The 23,412-nt window shown below is 38.1% G+C and overlaps 1 protein-coding gene across 1 annotated transcript in view; it reads right to left on the bottom strand.

Moving 5' to 3' along the window:
• The window catches only part of CFAP54 (cilia and flagella associated protein 54), a 324,333-nt gene that overhangs the window by 182,120 nt on the left and 118,801 nt on the right, over positions 1 to 23,412 (bottom strand). Inside the window, exons 31-36 of the mRNA XM_052640302.1 lie at positions 18,600 to 18,711; positions 18,146 to 18,246; positions 12,351 to 12,581; positions 9,580 to 9,722; positions 7,550 to 7,731; positions 5,484 to 5,711 (exon numbers count right to left, since the gene is read on the bottom strand). Of these exons, the coding sequence (XP_052496262.1) occupies positions 5,484 to 5,711; positions 7,550 to 7,731; positions 9,580 to 9,722; positions 12,351 to 12,581; positions 18,146 to 18,246; positions 18,600 to 18,711 (997 nt within the window). The remainder of the gene's footprint in view (positions 1 to 5,483; positions 5,712 to 7,549; positions 7,732 to 9,579; positions 9,723 to 12,350; positions 12,582 to 18,145; positions 18,247 to 18,599; positions 18,712 to 23,412) is intronic.

Genomic DNA, 23,412 nt, shown 5'->3' with positions numbered 1-23,412 from the left:
CAAGAGGGCATCATAAGGCAGACACACTGAAATCATAATCACACAAAACTAGCCAATATGATCACACAGACCACAGCCTTGTCTAACTCAATGAAACTAAGCTATGCCGTGTGGGGCCACCCAAGACGGACGGGTCATGGTGGAGAGGTCTGACAGAATGTGGTCCACTGGAGAAGGGAATGGCAAACCACTTCAGTATTCTTGCCTTGAGAACCCCATGAACAGTATGAAAAGGCAAAATGATAGGATACTGAAAGGGGAACTCCCCGGGTCAGTAGGTGCCCAATATGCTACTGGAGATCAGTGCAGAAATAATTCCAGAAAGAATGAAGGGATGGAGCCAAAGCAAAAACAATACCCAGCTGTGGATGTGACTGGTGATAGAAGCAAGGTCCAATGCTATAAAGAGTAATATTGCATAGGAACCTGAAATGTCAGGTCCATGAATCAAGTGGTCAAACAGGAGGTGGCAAGAGTGAACGCTGACGTTCTAGGAATCAGCGAATTAAAATGGACTGGAATGGGTGAATTTAACTCAGATGACCATTATATCTACTACTGTGGGCAGGAATCCCTTAGAAGAAATGGAGTAGCCATCATGGTCAACAAAAGAGTCCGAAATGCAGTACTTGGATGCAGTCTCAAAAACAACAGAATGATCTCTGTTCATTTCCAAGGCAAACCATTCAATATCATGGTAATATAATAATATCATGGTAATCCAAGCCTATGCCCCAACCAGTAATGCTGAAGAAGCTGAAGTTGAACGGCTCTATGAAGACCTACAAGACCTTTTAGAACTAACACCCAAAACAGATGTCCTTTTCATTATAGGGGACTGGAATGCAAAAGTAGGAAGTCAAGAAAAACGTGGAGTACAGGCAAATTGGGCCTTGCAGTATGGAATGAAGCAGGGCAAAGACTAATAGAGTTTTGCCAAGAAAATGCACTGGTCATAGCAAACACCATCTTCCAACAACATAAGAGAAGACTCTACACATGGACATCACCAGATGGTCAACACCAAAATCAGATTGATTATATTCATTGCAGCCAAAGATGGAGAAGCTCTATACAGTCAGCAAAAGCAAGACCAGGAGCTGACTGTGGCTCAGGCCATAAACTCCTTATTGCCAATTCAGACTTAAATTGAAGAAAGTGGGGAAAACCACTAGACCATTCAGGTATGAACTAAATCAAATCCCTTATGATTATACAGTGGAAGTGAGAAACAGATTTAAGGGACTAGATCTGATAGATAGTGCCTGATGAACTATGGACGGAGGTTCATGACATTGTACAGGAGACAGGGATCGAGACCATCCCCATGGAAAAGAAATGCAAAAAAGCAAAATGGCTGTCTGGGGAGGCCTTACAAATAGCTGTGAAAAGAAGAGAAGAGAAAAGCAAAGGAGAAAAGGAAAGTTATAACCATCTGAATGCAGAGTTCCAAAGAATAGCAAGGAGAGATAAGAAAGCCTTCCTCAGTGATCAATGCAAAGAAATAGAGGAAAACAACAGAATGGGAAAGACTAGAGATCTCCTCAAGAAAATGAAAGATACCAAGGGAAAATTTCATGCAAAGATGGGCTCGATAAAGGACAGAAATGGTATGGACGTAACAGAAGCAGAAGATATTAAGAAGAGGTGGCAAGAATACACAGAAGAACTATACAAAAAAAGAGCTTCACGACCAAGATATTCACGATGGTGTGATCACTAATCTAGAGCCAGACATCCTAGAATGTGAAGTCAACTGAGCCTTAGAAAACATCACTACGAACAAAGCTAGTGGAGGTGATGGAATTCCAATTGAGCTGTTTCAAATCCTGAAAAATGATGCTGTGAAAGTGCTGCACTCAACATGCTAGCAAATTTGGAAAACTCAGCAGTGGCCACAGGACTGGAAAAGGTCCGTTTTCATTCCAATCCCAAAGAAAGGCAATGCCAAAGAATGCTCAAACTACCACACAATTGCACTCATCTCACATGCTAGTAAAGTAATGCTCATAATTCTCCAAGCCAGGCTTCAGCAATACGTGAACTGTGAACTTCCAGATGTTCAAGCTGGTTTTAGAAAAGGCAGAGGAACCAGAGATCAAATTGCAAACATCTGCTGGATCACGGAAAAAGCAAGAGAGTTTCAGGAAAACATCTATTTCTGCTTTATTGACTATGCCAAAGCCTTTGACTGTGTGGATCAGAATAAACTGTGGAAAATTCTGAGAGAGATGGGAATACCAGACCACCTGACCTGCCTCTTGAGAAACCTATATGCAGGTCAGGAAGCAACAGTTAGAACTGGACATGGAACAACAGACTGGTTCCAAATAGGAAAAGGAGTACATCAAGGCTGTATATTGTCACCCTGCTTACTTAACTTATATACAGAGTACATCATGACAAACGCTGGACTGGAAGAAGCACAGGCTGGAATCAAGATTGCCGGGAGAAACATCAATAACCTCAGATATGCAGATGACACCACCCTCATGGTAGAAAGTGAAGAGGAACTAAAAAGCCTCTTGATGAAAGTGAAAGAAGAGAGTGAAAAAGTTGGCTTAAAGCTCAGATCAGTTCAGTTCAGCTCAGTCACTCAGTCGTGTCTGACTCTGCGAGCCCATGAATCGCAGCACGCCAGGCCTCCCTGTTCATCACCATCTCCCGGAGTTCACTCAGACTCACGTCTATCGAGTCCGTGATGCCATCCAGCCATCTCATCCTCCATCATCCCCTTCTCCTCCTGCCCCGAATCCCTCCCAGCATCAGAGTTTTTTCCAATGAGTCAACTCTTCTCATGAGGTGGCCAAAGTACTGGAGTTTCAGCTTTAGCATCATTCCCTCCAAAGAAATCCCAGGGTTGATCTCCTTCAGAATGGACTGGTTGGATCTCCTTGCAGTCCAAGGGACTCTCAAGAGTCTTTTCCAACAGCACAGTTCAAAAGCATCAATTCTTTGGCGCTCAGCCTTCTTCACAGTGCAACTCTCACATCCATACATGACCACAGGAAAAACCATAGCCTTGACCAGACGGACCTTAGTCGGCAAAGTAATGTCTCTGCTTTTGAATATGCCGTCTAGGTTGGTCATAACTTTTCTTCCAAGGAGTAAGCGTCTTTTAATTTCATGGCTGCAGTCACCATCTGCAGTGATTCTGGAGCCCAAAAAAATAAAGTCTGACACTGTTTCGACTGTTTCCCCATCTATCAACATTCAGAAAATGAAGATCATGGCATCTGGTCCTATCATTTCATGGGAAATAGATGGGGAAACAGTGGAAACAGTGTCAGACTTTATTTTGGGGGGCTCCAAAATCACAGCAGTTGGTGACTGCAGCCATGAATTAAAAGATATTTACTCCTTGGAAGAAAAGTTATGACCAACCTAGATGGCATATTGAAAAGCAGAGACATTACTTTGCCAACAAAGGTCCGTCTAGTCAAGGCTATGGTTTTTCCCGTGGTCATGTATGGATGTGAGAGTTGGACTGTGAAGAAAGCTGAGCACTGAAGAATTGATGCTTTTGAACTGTGGTGTTGAAGAAGACTCTTGAGAGTCTCTTAGACTGCAAAGAGATCCAACCAATCCGCTCTAAAGGAGATCAGTCCTGGGTGTTCTTTGGAAGGACTGAAGCTGAAGCTGAAACTCCAATACTTTGCCCACCCTGTGCGAAGAGTTGACTCATTGGAAAAGACTCTGATGCTGGGAGGGATTGGGGGCAGGAGGAGAAGGGGACGACAGAGGATGAGATGGCTGGATGGCATCACCCACTCATTGGACATGAGTTTGAGTGAACTCTGGGCGTTGGTGATGGTAGGGGGGCTTGGCATGCTGTGATTCATTGGGTCACAAAGAGTCGGACATGACTGGGCAACTGAACTGACAGTCCATCTTGGTGAACGCACTATGCGCTTTGTTTCCAACCTCCCTCAATGTACTGCACATCAGTGCTGACACTAACTACCCCACAGTTAGGGTCAGACTCCACAGGCTTAAGGGTCAGTGCTCGCTGGAGATGCCAGTCACAGGTCCCACGGCACCTGAACTTCTGACTGACCAGTTGTAAACTCAGGTTCAGTAATTTCCTAGAATGACTCAGAACTCATTGACACAGTTTTCTTATAAAGGATACAACCCAAGAATAGCCAAATGCACAACGGGCCAGGTCTGGACGGGTCTAAGATAAGGCACTTCTGTGACCTTTCCTTTTGGACTCAGGGCCTGAGATCTGCTTGGTACATCAATGTATCCACCAAGCAGAAAGTTCTTCAAGCTTTTGGTGTCCAAAGTATATTCTGAATCGCTGTTATTTGGTGTAAACATATTTATGATTAGTATGTCTTTCTGATTAATTGAGCTTCTTCTCATTATGAAATGTCCCTCTTTATCTTTCAAAATACTTTTTGACTTGAAGATCATTTTATCTAATATTAATATAGCCTCATCAACCTTTCTATGCTAACTATTTTTGTAGTATAATTCTTCCAATTATTGTTTTATTTTCAATAGAGTGTTTTATTTTCAACCTATCTGTTTCTTCATATCTAGAGTGCGTCTCTTATGGACAAGTACACATCTCTCTTTATTTAATCCAGACAATCTCTGCCTTTTAACTGGGGTATTTAGTCTATTTATATTTAATATAGTTATTGATATAACTGGATTAGGTTATTTGTTATTTTCTATTTGTTCCATGTGTTTGTGTTCCTCTTTCCCTGCTTTCTTTAGTTAACTGACTATTATTTAGTTTTCCATTTTAGTTTTAGCTTTCATTTGGCCTTTTAGCTATATCACTTTATTTGGTAGTTACTTGGGAGATTATTAAATGCATACTTAACTTATCACATTCCACTTAAAGTTAATACTGTATCACTTTATATTTATATAAAGTTTAAAAACTTATTCAGTTTCATTTTATTTGCCCTCCCACTCTTTTGTACTATCATTATCATATATTTTACATCTGAAAAATGTTATAAACCCCATGATTCAAAATATTTATGTGTTTACTAATTTTTAATGTGTTTAAGTTATATGAGGTTTGCTATTTTTTTTTAATTTTATTTTCATGCTTTAAACCACAGTGTGGTAGATTTGAAATGGCTGCAAATTCTACATCTAGAGAAACAGAACAGGGACTAAAACAAGTATCAACCAACAAGCTACATGATCTGTTTTAGGGTCTGTATTTTTCTCTGTCAAATGATTACCGTGAAGATTAAATGTATTTTGGTTAGTTTCTGTACAAGCTGGAGCTCAATAAATGCTACTTTGTTTTCCATTTAAGAAACTGATTTTCAGGCAGATATTTGTAATTAACATCAGTGCACATTATATACTGTGAACCAAATAACAAAGAAATAAAATCAAGACAAACCAAAAAACTCAAGCGAAATATAAAATTTCTACTTATCCCAAGCTGTATGATACACAAAAAAATTGTTAATCAACTACAATAAAAAGAATTGCCCAAATACTCTTACCTTAATAGAATCAGTATTCTGTAGTTCTATTAACATGTCAATAAGTAATTCTGCTCCCAAATAGAATGGTAAAACAGAGATACAGAGGAAATTATCCTGGCTAATAGGAAATGTCTTATACAGATCCACTGTTTGTTTATGCAGTATTTGCAACTCCTGAGTAAAGTTCCAAAGGGCCCGACAGCAGTTCTGAAGCAGAGTCCAATAGCCACCACGATGAGCAAGAACCTAAAACAAGCACAACATTCAAAAGATGCCAAAGTTACAGATCTCTGAGTGACTTCACCTTTCTGCTAATATTCTAAGTCAGTAATAAAAGTAACTAACATCATTTGTTATATGCTTACAGTGCTAGACACCGTGGTAAGACATTTGTACTCTAATAGAACATTCTATATAACAACTCCTATGAAGTAAGTATGCAGTAGTAGTATTCTCATTTTACAGATGAGGAAATGGAGGCATGGGGCTAACTTACCCTGGGTTATGACTCTACTAAATGATGAGCTAGGACTCCAACATTGTTCTAAGTGCTGGGAATGTCTCAGTGAGCAAGGGAAACTGGGCCTGACCTTGTGCTGCTTTTGATTAGGAAAATCTGACACTATTAACCAGACATATCAAAGTACAATTTCAGGGAATGATACGTGTTATAAAGGAAATTCAAGTAGAAACTACTCACCCTGGTAGAAGGCAATGGCAACCTACTCCAGTATTCTTGCCTAGAGAATTCCATGGACAGAGGAGCCTGGTGGGCTACAGTCCATGAGGTCACAAAGAGTCGGATACGACTTTGCCTGTGTGTACTGAACTGTAACTTCCTCCAATTTTAAAGGAAAACTGGAGAAGGAAATGGCAACCCACTCCAGTGTTCTTGCCTGGAGAATCCCAGGGACGAGGGAGCCTGGTGGGCTGCTGTCTATGGGGTCGCATAGAGTCGGACACGACTGAAGCGACTTAGTAGTAGTACTCACCCTGGTAAGGGTGAGAGGACAAGGTGGTCAGGGGAGAAGTCCTCTCTACGGAGGTGACATATGAGCAGAGCCCAGAATGCTGAGTTGAACAAGTCATGTGAAGGAGAGGGTGGGGTTATCGGGAAGAGAAGGGCATTTGGGGCTGAGGGAACAGGAGGTGCAAAGTATGGGTGGTGAACCTGAGGACTGAAGAGGGAGGTCTAAAGCATGCTTAGTGCTTTCAGAACCACAGAGGGGAGAGTAGACTGCACCAGGGAAAGAGGAGCTGAGTTCCGAGAAGTAAGCAGGACCCAGACCCTCTAAGGCCCTGAAGCTGCTAGAAAGGAGGATGGGATGCATTGTTAATGGCCATGGGAGATGATGTGAGATGACTTCACATATTTTAGAAAGTCACTCTCTACTCCATGAAGAAATATGGGAACTTAAGTCTTTCTTTCTTGTCCAGAAAGGATAGATTTCTTCTCATTTCTTGAGAAGTTTGATGTACCTCCACTTCTTGCTATGAGAAAAAGGAAATTAATTTCTTTGTAGTTAATTCCTATTCTGAGTTTACTAATCTATCAGATAACATTTAAGAAGAAAAAAGAGAAACACAGTTGAGAGAAGACACAAATAGCCTGTAGAAGCAGGTCAGGGGGGAGGGTTAGGGCTTTCCCATGCCTAGAAAGATCTTCCCCTTTCCTAGAGGAAAGAAAGGAGCATGTGATGCCCAGGAGGGAGCAAGAGTCTAAAGAGGAACCTCTGGTCTCACTGGAGAAGCCCATGTCCCAAGTGTGGCTAGAAAGCAGCAGAGGGGTGTCTGAATATTCAAGGAGACTTTGTAGACAAGGACAAAGGGCACCTCAGCTCTGGATGATTGGATGACTAATGACAAAAGGGGTTCACCATCTCCCTCACAACTCTACCACTCTACTACTGAGACCTCAGTACCATGGCAAGCCTCACAGATGATTGACACAAAATCCAGCAAGCTTAGTCTCACTGTTGAAATCAAAATTATGAATAATAAGGATATAAATATCTCACACATGCCCAAATTCATGGGCTGAGATTCATGTCCACTACATTAACAAAGAAGAAGGACCAACTTACCATTGCCCTCCTGCAATATAAAAAGATTTTCATAAAATGATCCAAAAGAACCACATTTGCAGATCGATCCTTTTCTTTACTGCTAAGTCCCGACTGAGAGTCTGATTCATAAACTGTTTGGGTCTTAGAAACATTTTCACCACTCATTTTGGAATTAAGAAATGCCAAAAATTCTTCAGCATCTACAGTATAAAGTATAAAGTTATTGACAGTAGAGAGTTAAGCTTCAGAAAACACAATAGGTGGCTGGCATCAAATGAATAATTCAGATAACAACTGCTACATTAGTTTGGAGAAAGCAGAGAATTGTTATGGATGCGATGAACCAGGGAGTTTCCACAGAAGGAGGTGCTTAGATTAGCTCTTAAGGGTGAATCATGATTTAGCTGTGGGGGAAGAGTATGGAGAACATTTCAGGCAAAGGTGATTGGCCAAAGGAATGAAGCAGAAGCAGGAAAGTTATGTTTCAGGGGAGAAGAATGACAGGATCCCACTCTTTCTTAACTTCCCTCCAAACAGGCTATTCCCTGGACACATACACTGGAAGATGAGGAGGATCCCCGGCAGTTAGGGAGTGCAGCAGCCCTGATCACTCATCCTCCCGTTGCTGTGCTATAAAAACCATGGAGGACTTCTGCCACAAACATTCTCTCATTAGAACTCTGCATTAAACGCTAAGTCTCAATTGCAGAATCTATTGTAAATTTCATAGGAGGTCTTAGGGAGCTAGAAAACTCAAGAAGATATATATATCTATAGTAGTCTACATATGAAAACTTGGACTCTTTCTATGTCTAGGGAATTTAAATACTTTTAACAGTCATAGAATGACACGCAGGTACCAGTAAAACTGTACCCCAGAAGAAATTAAAAAGCATGTCAAGTACCTCAAATATGAATCAAAACTCCTGGGAAAGTTAACCAGCATATGAAATAGCTCGCCCAGCAATAAGCCATACGGCATTTAAAGTGTCATTAAAAAAAAAATCTATATAAGAGGGTTTGCAATAACATAAAGATATCGGAGATAAATGTTTGCTCATGAAATGAGTGGTATTCAAGGAATAGTGTCATCAGTGCAACACCCAAACAGAGGGCCCTGCTCACATACATCTCTCCACCTCTTGGGAGCCCCTTGACACCTGACCAGAAGACGGTATTGGCTGGTCCTGCCATTAGAATATTATCTCATTCATCTTGGAGTAAACTTTCATGGAAGGTGCTGACTGAAGATCCTAAGGCAAGATTCTGAGTGCAACTAGAAAGCAGCTAAATGATGCTGTCATGCCTGCTTGCAGCAGTATGTTTGGTGGAGTTTTTCCTGAAACTTGTGTGCATGCTCAGTCACTTCAGTCATGTCTGATTCTTTGCGACCCCATGAACTGTAGTACACTAGGCTCCTCTGTCCATGGGATTCTCCAGCTATAGATACTGGAGTGGGTTGCCATTTCCTCCTCCAGGGGATCTTCCCCACCCAGGGATTGAACATGTGAGAGCAGGCAGGGCTAACATTTGTTGAATGACCCAGTGAGTGAATACACAAAGGGCCTAGAACCAGGCATGGTATATCATCGATACTCAGTACAGGTTCTGAGTGGATCCCATAGGTTCTGCCTCCAAAAGGCGTTCTGTTTGTGTTTCTCCATCTTCACCAACTTTGCCTCATCCAAGCCTTCATCACCTGAGAGCAAGTTCTCACTTACTTTGGCCACTGAAGGCTATGAATATTTTTTAAAAACATCATATTTGTTGAATGGGCAAATTGGGGTAGGGGAAAATTCAATATAAATATTTCCAAACATATGTGATGATACTCTAAAAATGCAGTAAGTTTAAAATATAGAACAAATAAGGATCTTCTACAAAATACCACAACTCAACAAAATTCCTAAGTCACTGGATAATGATCCATGTAACTCAGTGTCTGTTGGGGTGCATGTCAGGGAACATGTGTTTGTGTATCTGTGTGTTCCATTTGTGAATAAAAATATCTAAAGACAATTTGATAGTATATAACGTATTTATTTTACCTGATGGTAAGTGAGCCTTTCTTTTTTTAGCTGTAAGAAGGAAATCAAGCATCACTTTATAGTTTTCTAGAGTCATTTTTCCTGTTGGTAATACTGTTCCTGAATTATACAGTGAGAACATATTAGGGTCACATGATCGGAAACTGCAAAGGGAAAAAAACTCATTAGAAGCAAAATTGAATTCTGTCAAATACTAAATAAATAAACAAATGTTTTAATGAAATTGGATTTAGCACCAAGTTACCCTGATACAAACTTGAGTGAGTGAAGGTCACTGAGTCGTGTCCAACTCTGTGACCCCATGGACTATACTCCACCAGGCTCCTCTGTCCATGGAACTCTCCAGGCAAGAATACTAGCGTGGGTTGCCATTTCCTTTTCCAGAGGATCTTCCCAACCCAGGGATTGAACCCTGCGTCTCCCACACTGCAGGCAGATTCTTTACCGTCTGAGCCTTTCAGTCATTGTTTAACTATCATGCTGCCAAGTAATGATGCCTGAATGGTCATGTGTGATTGGACAGTCAGAGAAGAAGAGTTCTCTGTGTCCAGAGGATAGCAAGGAACCCCATCTGATCTGAACTGTTTTCCCTTTCAGAGCCTCAAAAATGGGTCACTTTGCTGAAAGTTTTCTCTGTCAAGAAATCTACTGCTACTGCTAAGTCACTTCAGTCATGTCCAACTCTGTGCGACCCCGCAGACGGCTGTCCACCAGGCTCCCCCATCCCTGGGATTCTCCAGGCAAGAACACTGGAGTGGGTTGCCATTTCCTTCTCCAATGCATGAAAGTGAAAAGTGAAAGTGAAGTCGCTCAGTTGTATCCGACTCTTAGCGACCCCATGGACTGCAGCCCACTAGGCTCCTCTGTCCATGGGATTTTCCAGGCAAGAGTACTGGAGTGGGGTGCCACTGCCTTCTCCCAAGAAATCTAAGTACTTCCTAAATGCTAACTTGGTCTAGTCCACATAGACCAGAATTTTATTTAAACCAAAATTCTGGAGAAACAGAAACTGAGTTCAAGTTCCTTGTAGATTTCAAACTGCATATTTTATAGCTGGATTACTGAAATAAATACCCTCTTAATTCATATCCCTATCATCAGCTTCTCCTTCCTCCAATCCATCTAGTATTTTGCTATCAGAAAAATGTCTTATCATAGCCCTGTTTAAAAAAAAAAACCTTAATAATCTCCCACGGTATATAAATTAAAATTCAGATTTATAGACAGTTAAGACTGTCCATGTTCTGGTATCGACCTTCTCTTCTGATCATTTCTGACCACTCCTTCTCAGATGCCCTAGACTCTGGTGAAAGCACTAGGGGCTCCTGTCCTGAGCTTCCTACCTGGGCTGTGACTTGTTCTTCCATCTTTCTGGAAAGCTTGTTTTCCTACCTGCACATTTTTAAATCTTGCCTGTCCATCAGGACCCAGGCCAAGTAGCTTCTCCCATGAAACCTCTTCTGGTAGTCTCAGCCAGTAGAAAGCCTCCTTCCCACGTACAAAGACTTTATGTGCACTTCACCTTTTACCTTTATTGACTATTATTTGTGAACATTTATGAGCCATTCTACCAGATTCCAACTTGTAGATCCTGTTCATCTCAGAATGCACCTCACGCCTACCTCAGTACCTTGTTTCTAATAAGTGCTCAATGCGGGTTTTGTTTTGGTTTTGGCTGTGCTGGACTTCCCAGGTAGCTCAGCGGTAAAGAATCTGCCTGTCAAGCAGGAGACACAGGTTCGATCCTTGGATTGGGAAGATACCCTGGAGAGGGAAATGGCAACCCACTCCAATATTCTGTGCCCACTCCAGTATTCTTGCCATGAACAGAGGAGCCTGGTGGGCTATAGTCTATGGCGTCACAAAGAGTCAGACACAACTTAGCCACTAAACCACCACCACATGCAGTTTGTTGGATCTTAGTTCTCCGACTGGGATCAAGCCTGTGCCCTGTTCAGTGAACTCATGCAGTACTAATAACCAGACTTCAGAAAATTCCTTCAATGAGTAGTTTTTTTTAATGAAAAACTCTGGTTACATAAAGTTACTCTGGTTACATGGTATTCTGTATTATGTATTTATCTTATATTTTTACCTCCTATTTTATCTCCTCTAACACTTTAACCAAAAATAAACAAGAACTGGAAAATATCTTTTGAATTAATGACAGAAAGTGTAAATTATATATGAAGGTATGACCTGTGTTTATGGAGGTCCAATGAAACAGAGATTTACCTAAGGCCTACTAATATTTTGGTTACTATACAGTTAGGGGGATCTTTGGTGGCTCAGCAGTAAAAGCATCTGCCTGCACTACAGAAGATGCAGGTTCAATCCATGGGTTGGGAAGGTCTCCTGGATAAGTAAATGTTAACTCACTCCAGTATTCTGGCCTGGAAAACTCCATGGACAGAGGAGCCTGACAGGCTATAGTCCATAGGGTAGCAAAGAATCAGACACAACTGAGAGACTGAGCATGGAGAGATACAATGAATATTAAACTTCTCTTGGAAAATTCACTTTCTCCTTCCCCTGAAAGCTATATTGAATAACATTCAAATCTATGCAAATTAGTACTTCATAAGTACTTATATCCAGCACTTGTTTAGGAAAGATTCTGAGATAAGAAATTTTTTAATATACCAAAGATCAGTAAAGATCAAAGCACTCTGTGAACCTCTTAAAGTTATCATCAGCATTGGAGCCCTGAACATACAAATACTATCCATGTTTTTGAGACTAAAGCAGTATTCACTGATAATACACTATACCTGACCATTATCGGTGAAGAACCAGATTTTATCTTTGTACGTTCCCCTAGCTTTGTTAAAAGCAGGTTGAAGTGTGCGCTTGCCAGATACAGGTTCATCTGAGCTTTCCAGGGCATCTCCTCAAGAAATATTTGATGGAACCTCTTCTTTTTAACATAACTTAATATTAAAGGATTCAAGTTTTCCACCAGGAATCGATGTGCTACTTTTCGAACATCAGCTCTCTTATTTCTGTAGAGGGAAAAGAAAGTTTTGCAATTACAAGAACTTTTAGACATTTTATAACAAAGAATGATTCCTGTTTGTACAAAATACAGCAAGAAATCACTTGACTGTCCTTATACAAATGTTTCTGGCTTATTTGTCATTTCCTTAGTGCTAAAAATGTGAACCAGGACAATGAAGAAGGCATGAGGGTAAACACTGAGGACAAGGACACTACAAATTGCCTTCAATTCTCTCTGCTGTCTGTGTCCTAGGCCCAAACCAAACAGCTTTTCTTTTCTGTCACCAAAAGGCCACTGAGATTAGACAACCAAATTATAAGGTAATGTTCACATTCATCAACTAACTTCGATATTAAACAAGAAAATCATTTCTCTGTTCTTTTCCTTAAGGAAAAGAAAAACAATGGAGCCAAATTTTTCCTATCATTATCTAGACTACAAGAGGAAATAAAACATCAGTCAACTCTACATGCAATAACTTCATACATCCATACCCAATGTGCTCTGAAAGACACTAATATCTCAAGTTTTGGCTGATAGTTCAGATTTTAAGGACAATACATATTCAATTTGTTTCAAATTATTTCTATCAAAATCTCAAAGTAGCCCATCTAATTTCATAGTTACATAATTATTTATATGGCATGACTTTATTTCTTCAAAATACTTAATCTTTTTTTAAAACAGTTGAAGATGTTGCTGCCTCATTTTACCTGATTTATACTGAAAAGGGGGGAAAGATCTCAATTTGTAAGTTAAAGAATTTTGCTCACTTTAATAGATAACAAGTATGAATCTGAGTCAACACACACACACAGAAATAAAGGAAGGGAAATAGGGATGGATGGACGCAAGGAAGAAAGGAAGGTAGACCTTGCCGCACTGGAAAGACAGATATTCTAAAGGAAGGAAGGAAACTATTTTTGACGTGCAGTGTTGATATTATCATTCAGTGTGGAGTTATTCTATATTTGTTGGTGACTGACTTCCTTTTAATCCAAGGTTTTTTGAGCTTTTTGCTGTTGTTTGGTTATCTTTGGTTAGCTTCTCTGATAGCTCAGTTGGTAAAGAATCTGCCTACAATGCAGGACACCCCAGTTTGATTCCTGGGTCAGGAAGACCTGCTAGAGAAGGGATAGGCTACCCACTCCAGTATTCTGAGCTTTCCTTGAGCCTCAGCTGGTAAAGAATCTGTCTGCAACGTGGGAGACCTGGGTTCAATCCCTAGGTTGGGAAGATTCCCTGGAGAAGGGAAAGGCTACCCACTCCAGTATTCTGGCCTGGAGAATTCCATGGACTACAGTCCATGGGGTCACAAAGAGTTGGACACTACTGAGCGACTTTCACTTCACTTCACTTCACTTGGTTGTCTTGGTAATGATACGTGATTTCCAAACAGAAATGTTTTAAATACCTCAACCTTAAAAATTAAAACTATAATTTCCAAAATAAAAGTCAATCTTTTTCCTGTGTGAGATGGTTGAGAAAGTGAAGTCACTCAGTCGTGTCTGACTCTTTGTGACCCCATGGACTGTAGCCCAGCAGGCTCCTCCATCCATGGGATTTTCTGGGCAAGAATACTGGAGTGGGTTGCTATTTCCTTCTCCAGGGGATCTTTCCATGTGAGATGGTTAAGTCACCTCAAGAGGCCAAGGAAAGTGACCGAATGAGAGGTATCGTCCCTGCTAGAGAGGGTGGGATGGTGCAAGGAGACAGCTCTTGCTTTCACGTTAGGATTATTTTGAGCTGGAGGTAAATGAGAATCAATAGGTGCAGAAGGATGCCTTCTTGGAGATGCCCTTATCTGAGGGAAAATAGAAACTTCTGAAAAATATGAAGAATGTCATAAAACTCCGCTCCTGAGCCATGAAGAGGGAAAAACAGCACCTAGATGGACCTGCCCAAACAAGTCTTACTCCATTAGTTTTCTCTCATATTTCTACCACAGTTTGCTGCCCTCAGTCACTCTACTGTAAATTCATTGTCCTTTTTAAGATGCCCTATAAGCCCAAATCCTAACCACCCCTTTGAGTTACTCATCACTGAGTTCTCCCATGCATAAGCAAATGTTAATAAGCTCCTGATTTTTTCCTCTTGTTCATCACTCTTCTGTTAGTCTAATTTTACCAAGCTCCAGCTGGAGAACTTAGGAGGGTAGAAGGAAAAGTCATTTTTTTCTTGCCTTAAGTCTTAGTGAAGCTGTTTTAAAAAATGAACTGGGAAGTAATAAGTATAAAAGCAAAAATTAAGGGAACAGAAGATAAACAAAATAAAGAGGACTGACAAAGACAAAATTTGGCTCTTTGAAAAAATAGGGGAAAAAATAGACAAACCTCTGGCAAGATAAATCACAAAAATATGAGAGAAGACAAAAATTAATGAAGTTAGGAATGAAACACAGTGTGTAACTGTAGATATAGCAGAGATTCAAAGGATAACATGAAAACATATAATATTTTATGAATAACTTTGAAAATTTGGTAAAATGGATAATTTCCTAAAAAATAGAATTCATCGAAAAGAACTCAAAAAAATACCACAGACTCAAATTGGCTATTCATCTTAAAGAAATTGAATCAGTAGGTAAAAAAATGAATGTATGTGGGCAGACCTAGAATGCTATAATAAAATATATATATTTGGTCTTTGTCTTTTATTTCAGGTATAGAGCTCCTAAAACTTGGGAGTTTCCTGAGTGACAGGAGTCTCCTGTTATTCATGATGAACTCCTTTGGAATACACCTGAGTCTAGTAAGGTGACTCAGGGTTGGGCTGTTAGAGAGCCTCAGGATAGAGGTTGGTCACCAGAAAAATTAAACACATGATGAGTAAGTGGAACTTTCAGTCTCAACCCGCAGTCTCTGGAGAGAGTAACTGCAGACTAGGATTTTTTAAAAACCTATTAACAATGAAGTTGAGAGGGCCTCCAGGTTGGTGAATACATCCACGTGCCGGGAGAGTGACACATCCCAACTCCGTAGAGACAAAAGCTCCTGTGCTCAGGACCCTTCCAGACATCATCTTATGAACTCCTTCATCTGGCTGATCATCTGCATCCATTATAAACCAGTAAACATAAGTAAAATATCTTCCTGAATTCTGTGAGCCATTCTAGCAAATTACTGACCTGAATGAGGGGAAGAGGAGTTATAGGAACCCCCTAGTTGGAATAGACTCAACAGAAATGTGTGTAGCCTGGCCATCCTATTTGTGGCTGGCACCACAAGTGGGGCAAGGTCCTTTAACTTGTGGGACTAAGGCTGTTTCCAGGTAGATAGATCTGAGTTGAATTTTTATGCTATAGTTCTACAAGGTGTTACCACTAGGAGAAAACTAGGTGAAGGGTGTATGGGGGTCTCTCAGTTCTCTCAGTTGGAGTCAGAGAATTGGTTGGTTTTGTATCTTCGGATATAGGACATCTTTGGGGGCAGTTTCCAGTTTTCTTTATTGATGGTTGTTCTGCAGTTGCGATTTTGGTGTGCTCAAGTGAGGAGGTGAGCCCCAGGTCCTTCTACTCCACTCTCTTGTCCCAACTCCCTGAGAAGTGGTTGGCTTTGGAAGACACCCCATTGGAGTCAAAGGTATGAGACAAAGACACTGCACATAGTTTACATTTACAAATTAATGTAATTTGACTGCACAGATTAAAAGAGAAAAAAAATCTCAGTGGAGAAATATTCAGAAAAACAACGCAATTCAGAAGAAAATTTTTAGAGAACAGGAAATCAAAGACAATTTCCTAACTTTGATACATAGGACGACTTGCTAAATGACAAAAATGAAAGAATAGACTACTCGATTAAGAGTTATTCAACTGGATATAATGAAACTTTAAAAAAAAGAGGAGAGAGACTCTTCCTCTCACCATTCACAAAAATTGATTCGAGTTGGATGAAATTCTCAATTGTAAAATCAAATATTTACATTGAAAAAGAAAATATTTTACTCAGAAAAAATTTCAAAAATAATAAAAGGAAATGCTGATACCTTTGATCCCATTAACAATTACAAGTTTTAATTTAAAAAAGAAGACCTTTAAAATGCAAATGCATGAATGACATCTGAGAAAAGCATTAGTATCCAAACCTTTAAAAATAAATGGGAAAACAAAAGTTGTAAATGAGCAAAGGATCTAAACAAGCTGTCTTGAGAATAGAAAAACCCTAGGGTTTAAACAAATATGAAAAGCTGCCTAAACTCATTCATAATCAAAGAAATAAAAATTCACAGCTCATAGGTCCATAAAAATTTGAAAATTTGATACTAATAGTAAGTATCAGGGAAGATGGTGAATATTGGAAACCTGACACACCACTGATGACAATTTTAAAGCAATTTAGCAATGTCTAGAAATGTTAAAATGTTCATATCCTGGAAACTGCACTCCTATGTATTTACCCCAGAAACTTTCAAATGTGCATGTGGAGATGTATACAAGAATGTATACATGTATACAAAGGACATTCTTGTATACATGTCCTTTGTAGCACTGTTTACATAATGGAAATGTGGACTGGACTTATGTAAAATCAACATGAAAAAAATCTCACAAACATAATATTGAGGAATAAGAGCATATTGACAAAACAAATTATAAAAAATAATACCACATGTTCTTTAGGGGCATACACATACATATAATTGAAGTAGAAAGCCACTCATAAGCATGATAAATGCCAGGTTTTGGATAGTATTACTACTGGGATAGAGGAGGGACAGAAATGCATTCCAAATGTTTTATATGGCACATTGCATATTGAGTACATGTTCATTTTTTATATTATTTTCTATATTCACCTAAATTATACCATAATTTAGATAAAGAAAATGAAGGAATAATCAAACAAATTGTGAGGCAAATGCAAACAGAAAGTGAGAGTGGTTTCATTAATATTTATATGCTGAACATTACAATCAAAAGCACTAAGCAAGTAAAGGAAGACATTACATAATGAAAGTAAACGATATAAAGAATCAAAAATGTATACTCATAACAACAAAAGCTAAACACACCACAGTACATATTATGAAAGTGAAAGTCACTCAGTCATGTCCCACTCTGCAACTCCATGGCATGGAATTCTCCAGGCCAGAATACTGGAGTGGGTAGCCTTTCCCTTCTCCAAGGTTTCTTCCGAACCCAGGGATCGAACCCAGGTCTCCTGCATTGCAGGTGGATTCTTTACTAGCTGAGCCACAAGGGAAGCCCAATAAGTATTATAGTTTTAGTTTTATAAACAAGAACATCATCTGCCAATAGTTAGAAGTAATTTACCAGTTTGACATCCTGGCCACTCTTAATCTAATTTACTGCAGCCACCACTCTACCCTAGGACAGTCACTCTCTAGTATATCATCCTGTTCATTTATTCTATAAAATACATCAAAATTCTAAACTTTCTTGCTTATTTGCATGTTTGTTTATTTTATGTTCCTTTTATTAGTATGTAAGCTCACTGATGGCAGTGATCCTATCTGTTGTGTCTACCAGTGTATCCCTGGTGCCTAAAATAATGTGCAACACACGTAACCCTCAAGTGAACATTTAATTAATTAATCAATCAATACCTTTCATGCTCCGGCATTTCAGAAATAAAGGGATTTTTATGCAAAAATTCTCTTAGAGTTTCCTTTCTTTTAGCTTTTTTTTTTGGCTTCATTTCTGTAGTCTTAACACAGGAGATAACAAAAATGTTACAAATTAAAATCTGAACACAAATCTGAGTACAACATAATTTACTTGTATTCTAATGCTTATCTCTTGACATTAAAACAGTGATTTTTTTATGTCCTTCAATTAAAATTATTTATCAGAAGTAACAGAAGTACCATTGTAGATAAAAGATTATAAAAATATCCATATAACTTAAGAATTAAAATATATTATATAATTATAAGATTATGCTTGTTGGTATTATCTTCTGTTTAATATTATAATAAATTATAGTGCAGCCAACCATCTCTAGATACATGAATCTCTTAAGTTCACTAATTGAAAATTCAAAATTTATATGAAACTTACTTTTCCAATCTCCACTACTGCGGCTCTGTACTTCTTCACAGGTTTGATGACCTTTTTAGAAAAAGTATCCTTGTATTTCAGTTTTTTTATTCCAAGAAGGGACTCATTCCTCCTATTACAAAAAGATAAAGTCAGTTAAAAGGATATGCAAGAATTTGTAAAACTACCCCCAAAGTAATAAATCTTTAATGAGTAATGTCACTGAAATTATTCTAGAAGCATTTCCAAAATTGGTTGCATTCCATGCATAAATGAGACTGTGATGTCTCAGTCCCATCAAGGAATAGCTAGCCTCTCAAAAGAGCAAAATGTAAATCATAGCATCAAATGTGATGAGAGCTGAAGTATCAATATGATGTAGAAGGAATAGAATCGAACTAAAAAAAAAAATGTGAACACTTTCCTTTAAAACCGAGTGACCCTAAACAGGATATCTTGCTTCTAGCAGACTTCAGTCCCTTTAGTTCCATCATGTGCAAGCTCCCAGCCACTACCACCTTCGGACATCAACAGGAGCTAAGCATTTTAGATTACTACACTCATCCATGGGTATCCGCGGGGGCTCGGTTCCAGGACCCTCTCAGATACCAAAAGTCAAGGAGGCTCAAGTCTTTATATAAAATGGCATACTATTTACATATAACCTACACACATCCTCCTATACAGTTTAAATCATCTCTTTAAATCATGTAAATTGCAATGCAAATTCTGTATCAGTTCAGTTTTGTATAAATAACTGTAAATACAACATAAATATTATATACATAGTTGACAGGAGCGTGGCAAATTCAGGTTTTACTTTTTTGGAACTTTCAGGAATTTTTTTTTTTAATATTTCTGATCCATGGTTGGCTGAATGCCCAGATGCAGAATGGATGCCAGCGTCCAACAATATTAAATGTTCTCCGTTTCCCCTAGCTGGCATTCATTTTGGCAAATGTTTTGTCTGCCTGAACTATAACACAAAGCTTGGACCATTGATCAGTGCGAGACTTGGGAATCTCTTCTGCGCTCTGCTACATACATTCTTAGCCTAGTTGCCTGCTGTTTTCCAACCAGCCTGGTCTCTCCTCTACCTCCTATCTCTCCCACCCCACCAGAATGCTTTTGCTGCTGTTATTCCAGAAAGAACTGGGAAGAAGAGGAGGTTATGGAGCCCCCTCTTCCCAATCCTCTCAGCAATCTCCTCCATGCTCTGCGGTACGCTCTTCCATTGAGTAAACTCCTCCACTCCTCCACCTCTTCATAGAATGCTTTCTCCTCACTCTGACTGCTTTCTATCTTGTTGATGGTGTGTTATGAAAAATAATATTTCTAAACTTTCATATAATCAATGTTATTGATCTTTGATTTCATGGCTTATTCATTGTTTTGGTTACATACGTCATGCCTGCTTCTGACCCAAAACATTGATTTCCAATGACTGTCTGCTTAATTCATAAACACAACTCTGTTATACTTTATCTGACAGAAAAGCCTCTCTTTTCACTCTTTTTTATTCTTTAAATATATTTCATTCTTCTAGCCCGTTCCATACAAACTAATACGATTGGAATTGCATTAAACCAATAAATTAATTTGAGAATAATAGAAATCTTTACAATATTCCATCTGTTCATCAAATAATGTACTATGTCTCTCCATTTATTCCAGTCATTTTTTTATACCTCTTAGAAAAGATGTTGGTCTTCTTTATATTAGCCTAAATCCCCTCACAATTTTTGATAAACTTAATCCTGTACTTCAAAACAACAGAATCATTTTTCCATTATACTTTCCAGTTGACATAGTAAAGCACTGATTTTGCATCTACCCATCCTATGGAATTCTATTGTTAGTTCTGATAGTTTTTAGTTAACTTGTTAAGTTAAAAATAATAATTTGCAGATATCAATCCTTCTATTTTCCGAGTACTTCACCTTGGAATTCATTTGGCAAACGTTTTGGGAACCCTATCATGTGATAATCACATGAATTCTAATCCTAATGTCTATTTCTTACTTTAAGGCACTGCCAATAATGTTCAGAATGATATTTTTTAATAAAAGATAGGAGGAATAATAGGTTTCTGTGTGGTACTGCATATTTTAACAGAAGATCTTCTTCTAATCCTAATTTGCTAGGAATTGCTGCAGCTGAACTTCATGACATGACTTTCCAGCACAAAAGACTCCTTTGACCACTAGTAATAATTATATTTAGACTTCTTATGATATATTGAGAACAAAATCTATATTCTTACAGCTAAATTTATAAGCTAGTGTTTTATTTTGATTTGGTATATTTCTAAATAAAGTCAACCCCTAATTTCCTACTTTTTTATTCTCTTTTTACACATGTGTTAGCAGAGCCTGCTGTAAAAATTCACAACGAAACTACAACCACACTCTGAGGTATGTGTGTGCTCAGTCATGTCCTACTCTTTGTGACCCAATAGACTGTAGCCTGTCAAGCTCCTCTGATCATGGAATTCTTCAGGCAAGAATACTGGAGTGGGTCACCATTTCCTACTCCAGGGAATCTTCCCCACCCAGGGATCAAATCCACAATCTCCTGTGTCTCCTGCATTGGCAGGTAGATTCTTTGCCACTGGGCCACCTGGGAAGCCCTGAAGTAGCTTTATGCAAAACAAAATTATTTGTTCCTATGAGAGAACTTGCCTTAAAAAGTTTTTGATCTCTCCAAATTTTTTACTGCTTCAATAAATTCATATAATTAAAAATTTTCCAGATAATCATCACTTTAAGTTAGATTTTCAAACTAATTCATGTTAAATTACATATATTGTTTTCTAAAATTTAACAGCTTCCAAATTTATGACTATTTTCTCTTTGGATTACTTACATTTCACTTTTTCTTATTTTGTTGGCCAGAAAATTACCTAATTTATTCATATCTTCAAAGACTAAACCTACAGTTACCATTGGACTATTTTAAAACCACTTTATAATTGAGTAATTTCAATTTATTCTGTTTCTTCTTTCTGCTGTCTTAGATTTATTTTGTTACTTTACCAATTTCTCGAGTTCAATAAAAGCTAATTTAATTTTATTTTTCTCTTTTAGTAAGTAACAGAAGCTTCTAAAGCTAAAAAATTGTTTTTACTGCTTTGAATACATTTGATATTGGGCTTCTCACTAGCATGATTTTCATGCTCTATACTTTTTGATTTATTTTTATATATTATAATTATGTACAATTATATATACCAGTCATTATTTTGTTGTACTATTTCAGTTTTATTGTATGAATTGCAATGTATGATTGTGATCTTTACAAATTTTAGACTAGGTGATCTATTGAGATTTATTTTGCAGTTTAAAAATTACTTTTCTAGAATTTAATAAGTGCTATAATATAAAGGGTGTTTAGTCTCAGTTGGCTATATATATTAAATTAATCTTATTACTTATATACATTTTCTGTGTCCTTATCTCTTTTTAAGTATCATGTTAAATGCTCAATATCATTATTTTCTATTAAATTAGCCTTCTTTTCATCAGTTATTTCCATATACTTTTATTTTTTGTTATCTAGAACATAAAAATTCATGAAATATCTTCATTATGATTTATAAGCATTATTAATAGAATCACCAATGTGAAAAGGTAGCATTAAAAATAAGTAACAAAGAGATTACTTTTAAATGTTCCCAAGACAAATAATTAAAATTTTAAAGAGAAAAAACCCTAAAGTTTAATCTAAATCCCTACACCAAAATAAATTCCATATGGATTAAAACACGAAATCTAAACTGTGAAACTAAAATATTGGAAGAAAATATTGCTGCATATTTGTCTGTTGAAGTAGAAAAAAAGTTTCTTCATGCAAAATATGTCAAGCATACAAATACAAAAAGAAAATAGATATTACCAACAAAGTAGAAATCAAGGACGTACTTCTGCCCCTCCTCTGTATTTCTTGACTTGAAGAACATCCTAGAACATCTGCCCAGCCTTAAATATTGAAATCATTACCTTTGACTTGAACTCACTTATACTGTTCAGTCTCCAAACTCACATCTTTTGTTGTACCGCTGGTCTCAAACACTTACTCTGTTTTCCTATTTCAGATTATCTATTCTTCTTCAGTTGGACCTCCATGGTCAGCCCTCCAAATTTCCAAATTTTACTGCACACTGAAAGTGACTTCTGATTTTCTTTGGTATCAAGAATATTATTTACAGCTTCCATGGTTCTCATTTTGGCTATTGTTTATTTAATTTGGTGGGGCTTTCTAATTCTGCCCAGCTCTCTCATTACAATGGCCTGCTTTCATGTAACAAAAGTAATTTCCTCTTTCATCTTTTGAAAATACGAAGCATATGTTTTTCAAGCTTTTGTTCTAATAAATGAAGTGCCTATTTTAGGAAGAATATTTTCCTGTAGGTTTTTATGAGAATGTTCCTCTTTGACATTTTTAAAGTACATCTTGTGTTATTGATGTTTTTCCTACAATGAGATAAATTAGACCTATGTCCAGTTTTAAAATCAAAACCCAACTATTGGAAGAAAAGCTGAATTCATTTGGCATCTCTTATAACTAGTTGGCACAAAACACAGTTTTCCTTTGGGGCAGAGAGAGCCATTTGGGCTTAGTGAATAAAAGGGTTAACTTTAAAGTTTTACTACTTCTATTTGAGGAACTCCATTCACATATACATATGAGAGCCCCAAGGAATGACTGCTTGCTACTGTAGAAAATTAGAAAAGCATAGTAGTACATGGCCAAAACCAGACTTCAAAACCACACCATACACAAAAATAAACTCAAAATGAATTAAAGACTTAAAGGGAAGAACCTGAAACTGCAA

Source organism: Budorcas taxicolor, chromosome 5 (genome assembly GCF_023091745.1).
Source record: "Budorcas taxicolor isolate Tak-1 chromosome 5, Takin1.1, whole genome shotgun sequence".
NCBI classification, from domain to species: domain Eukaryota; kingdom Metazoa; phylum Chordata; class Mammalia; order Artiodactyla; family Bovidae; genus Budorcas; species Budorcas taxicolor.
Note: the sequence above shows the minus strand (reverse complement) of the source record. Positions and strands in the feature narration are given on the sequence as shown.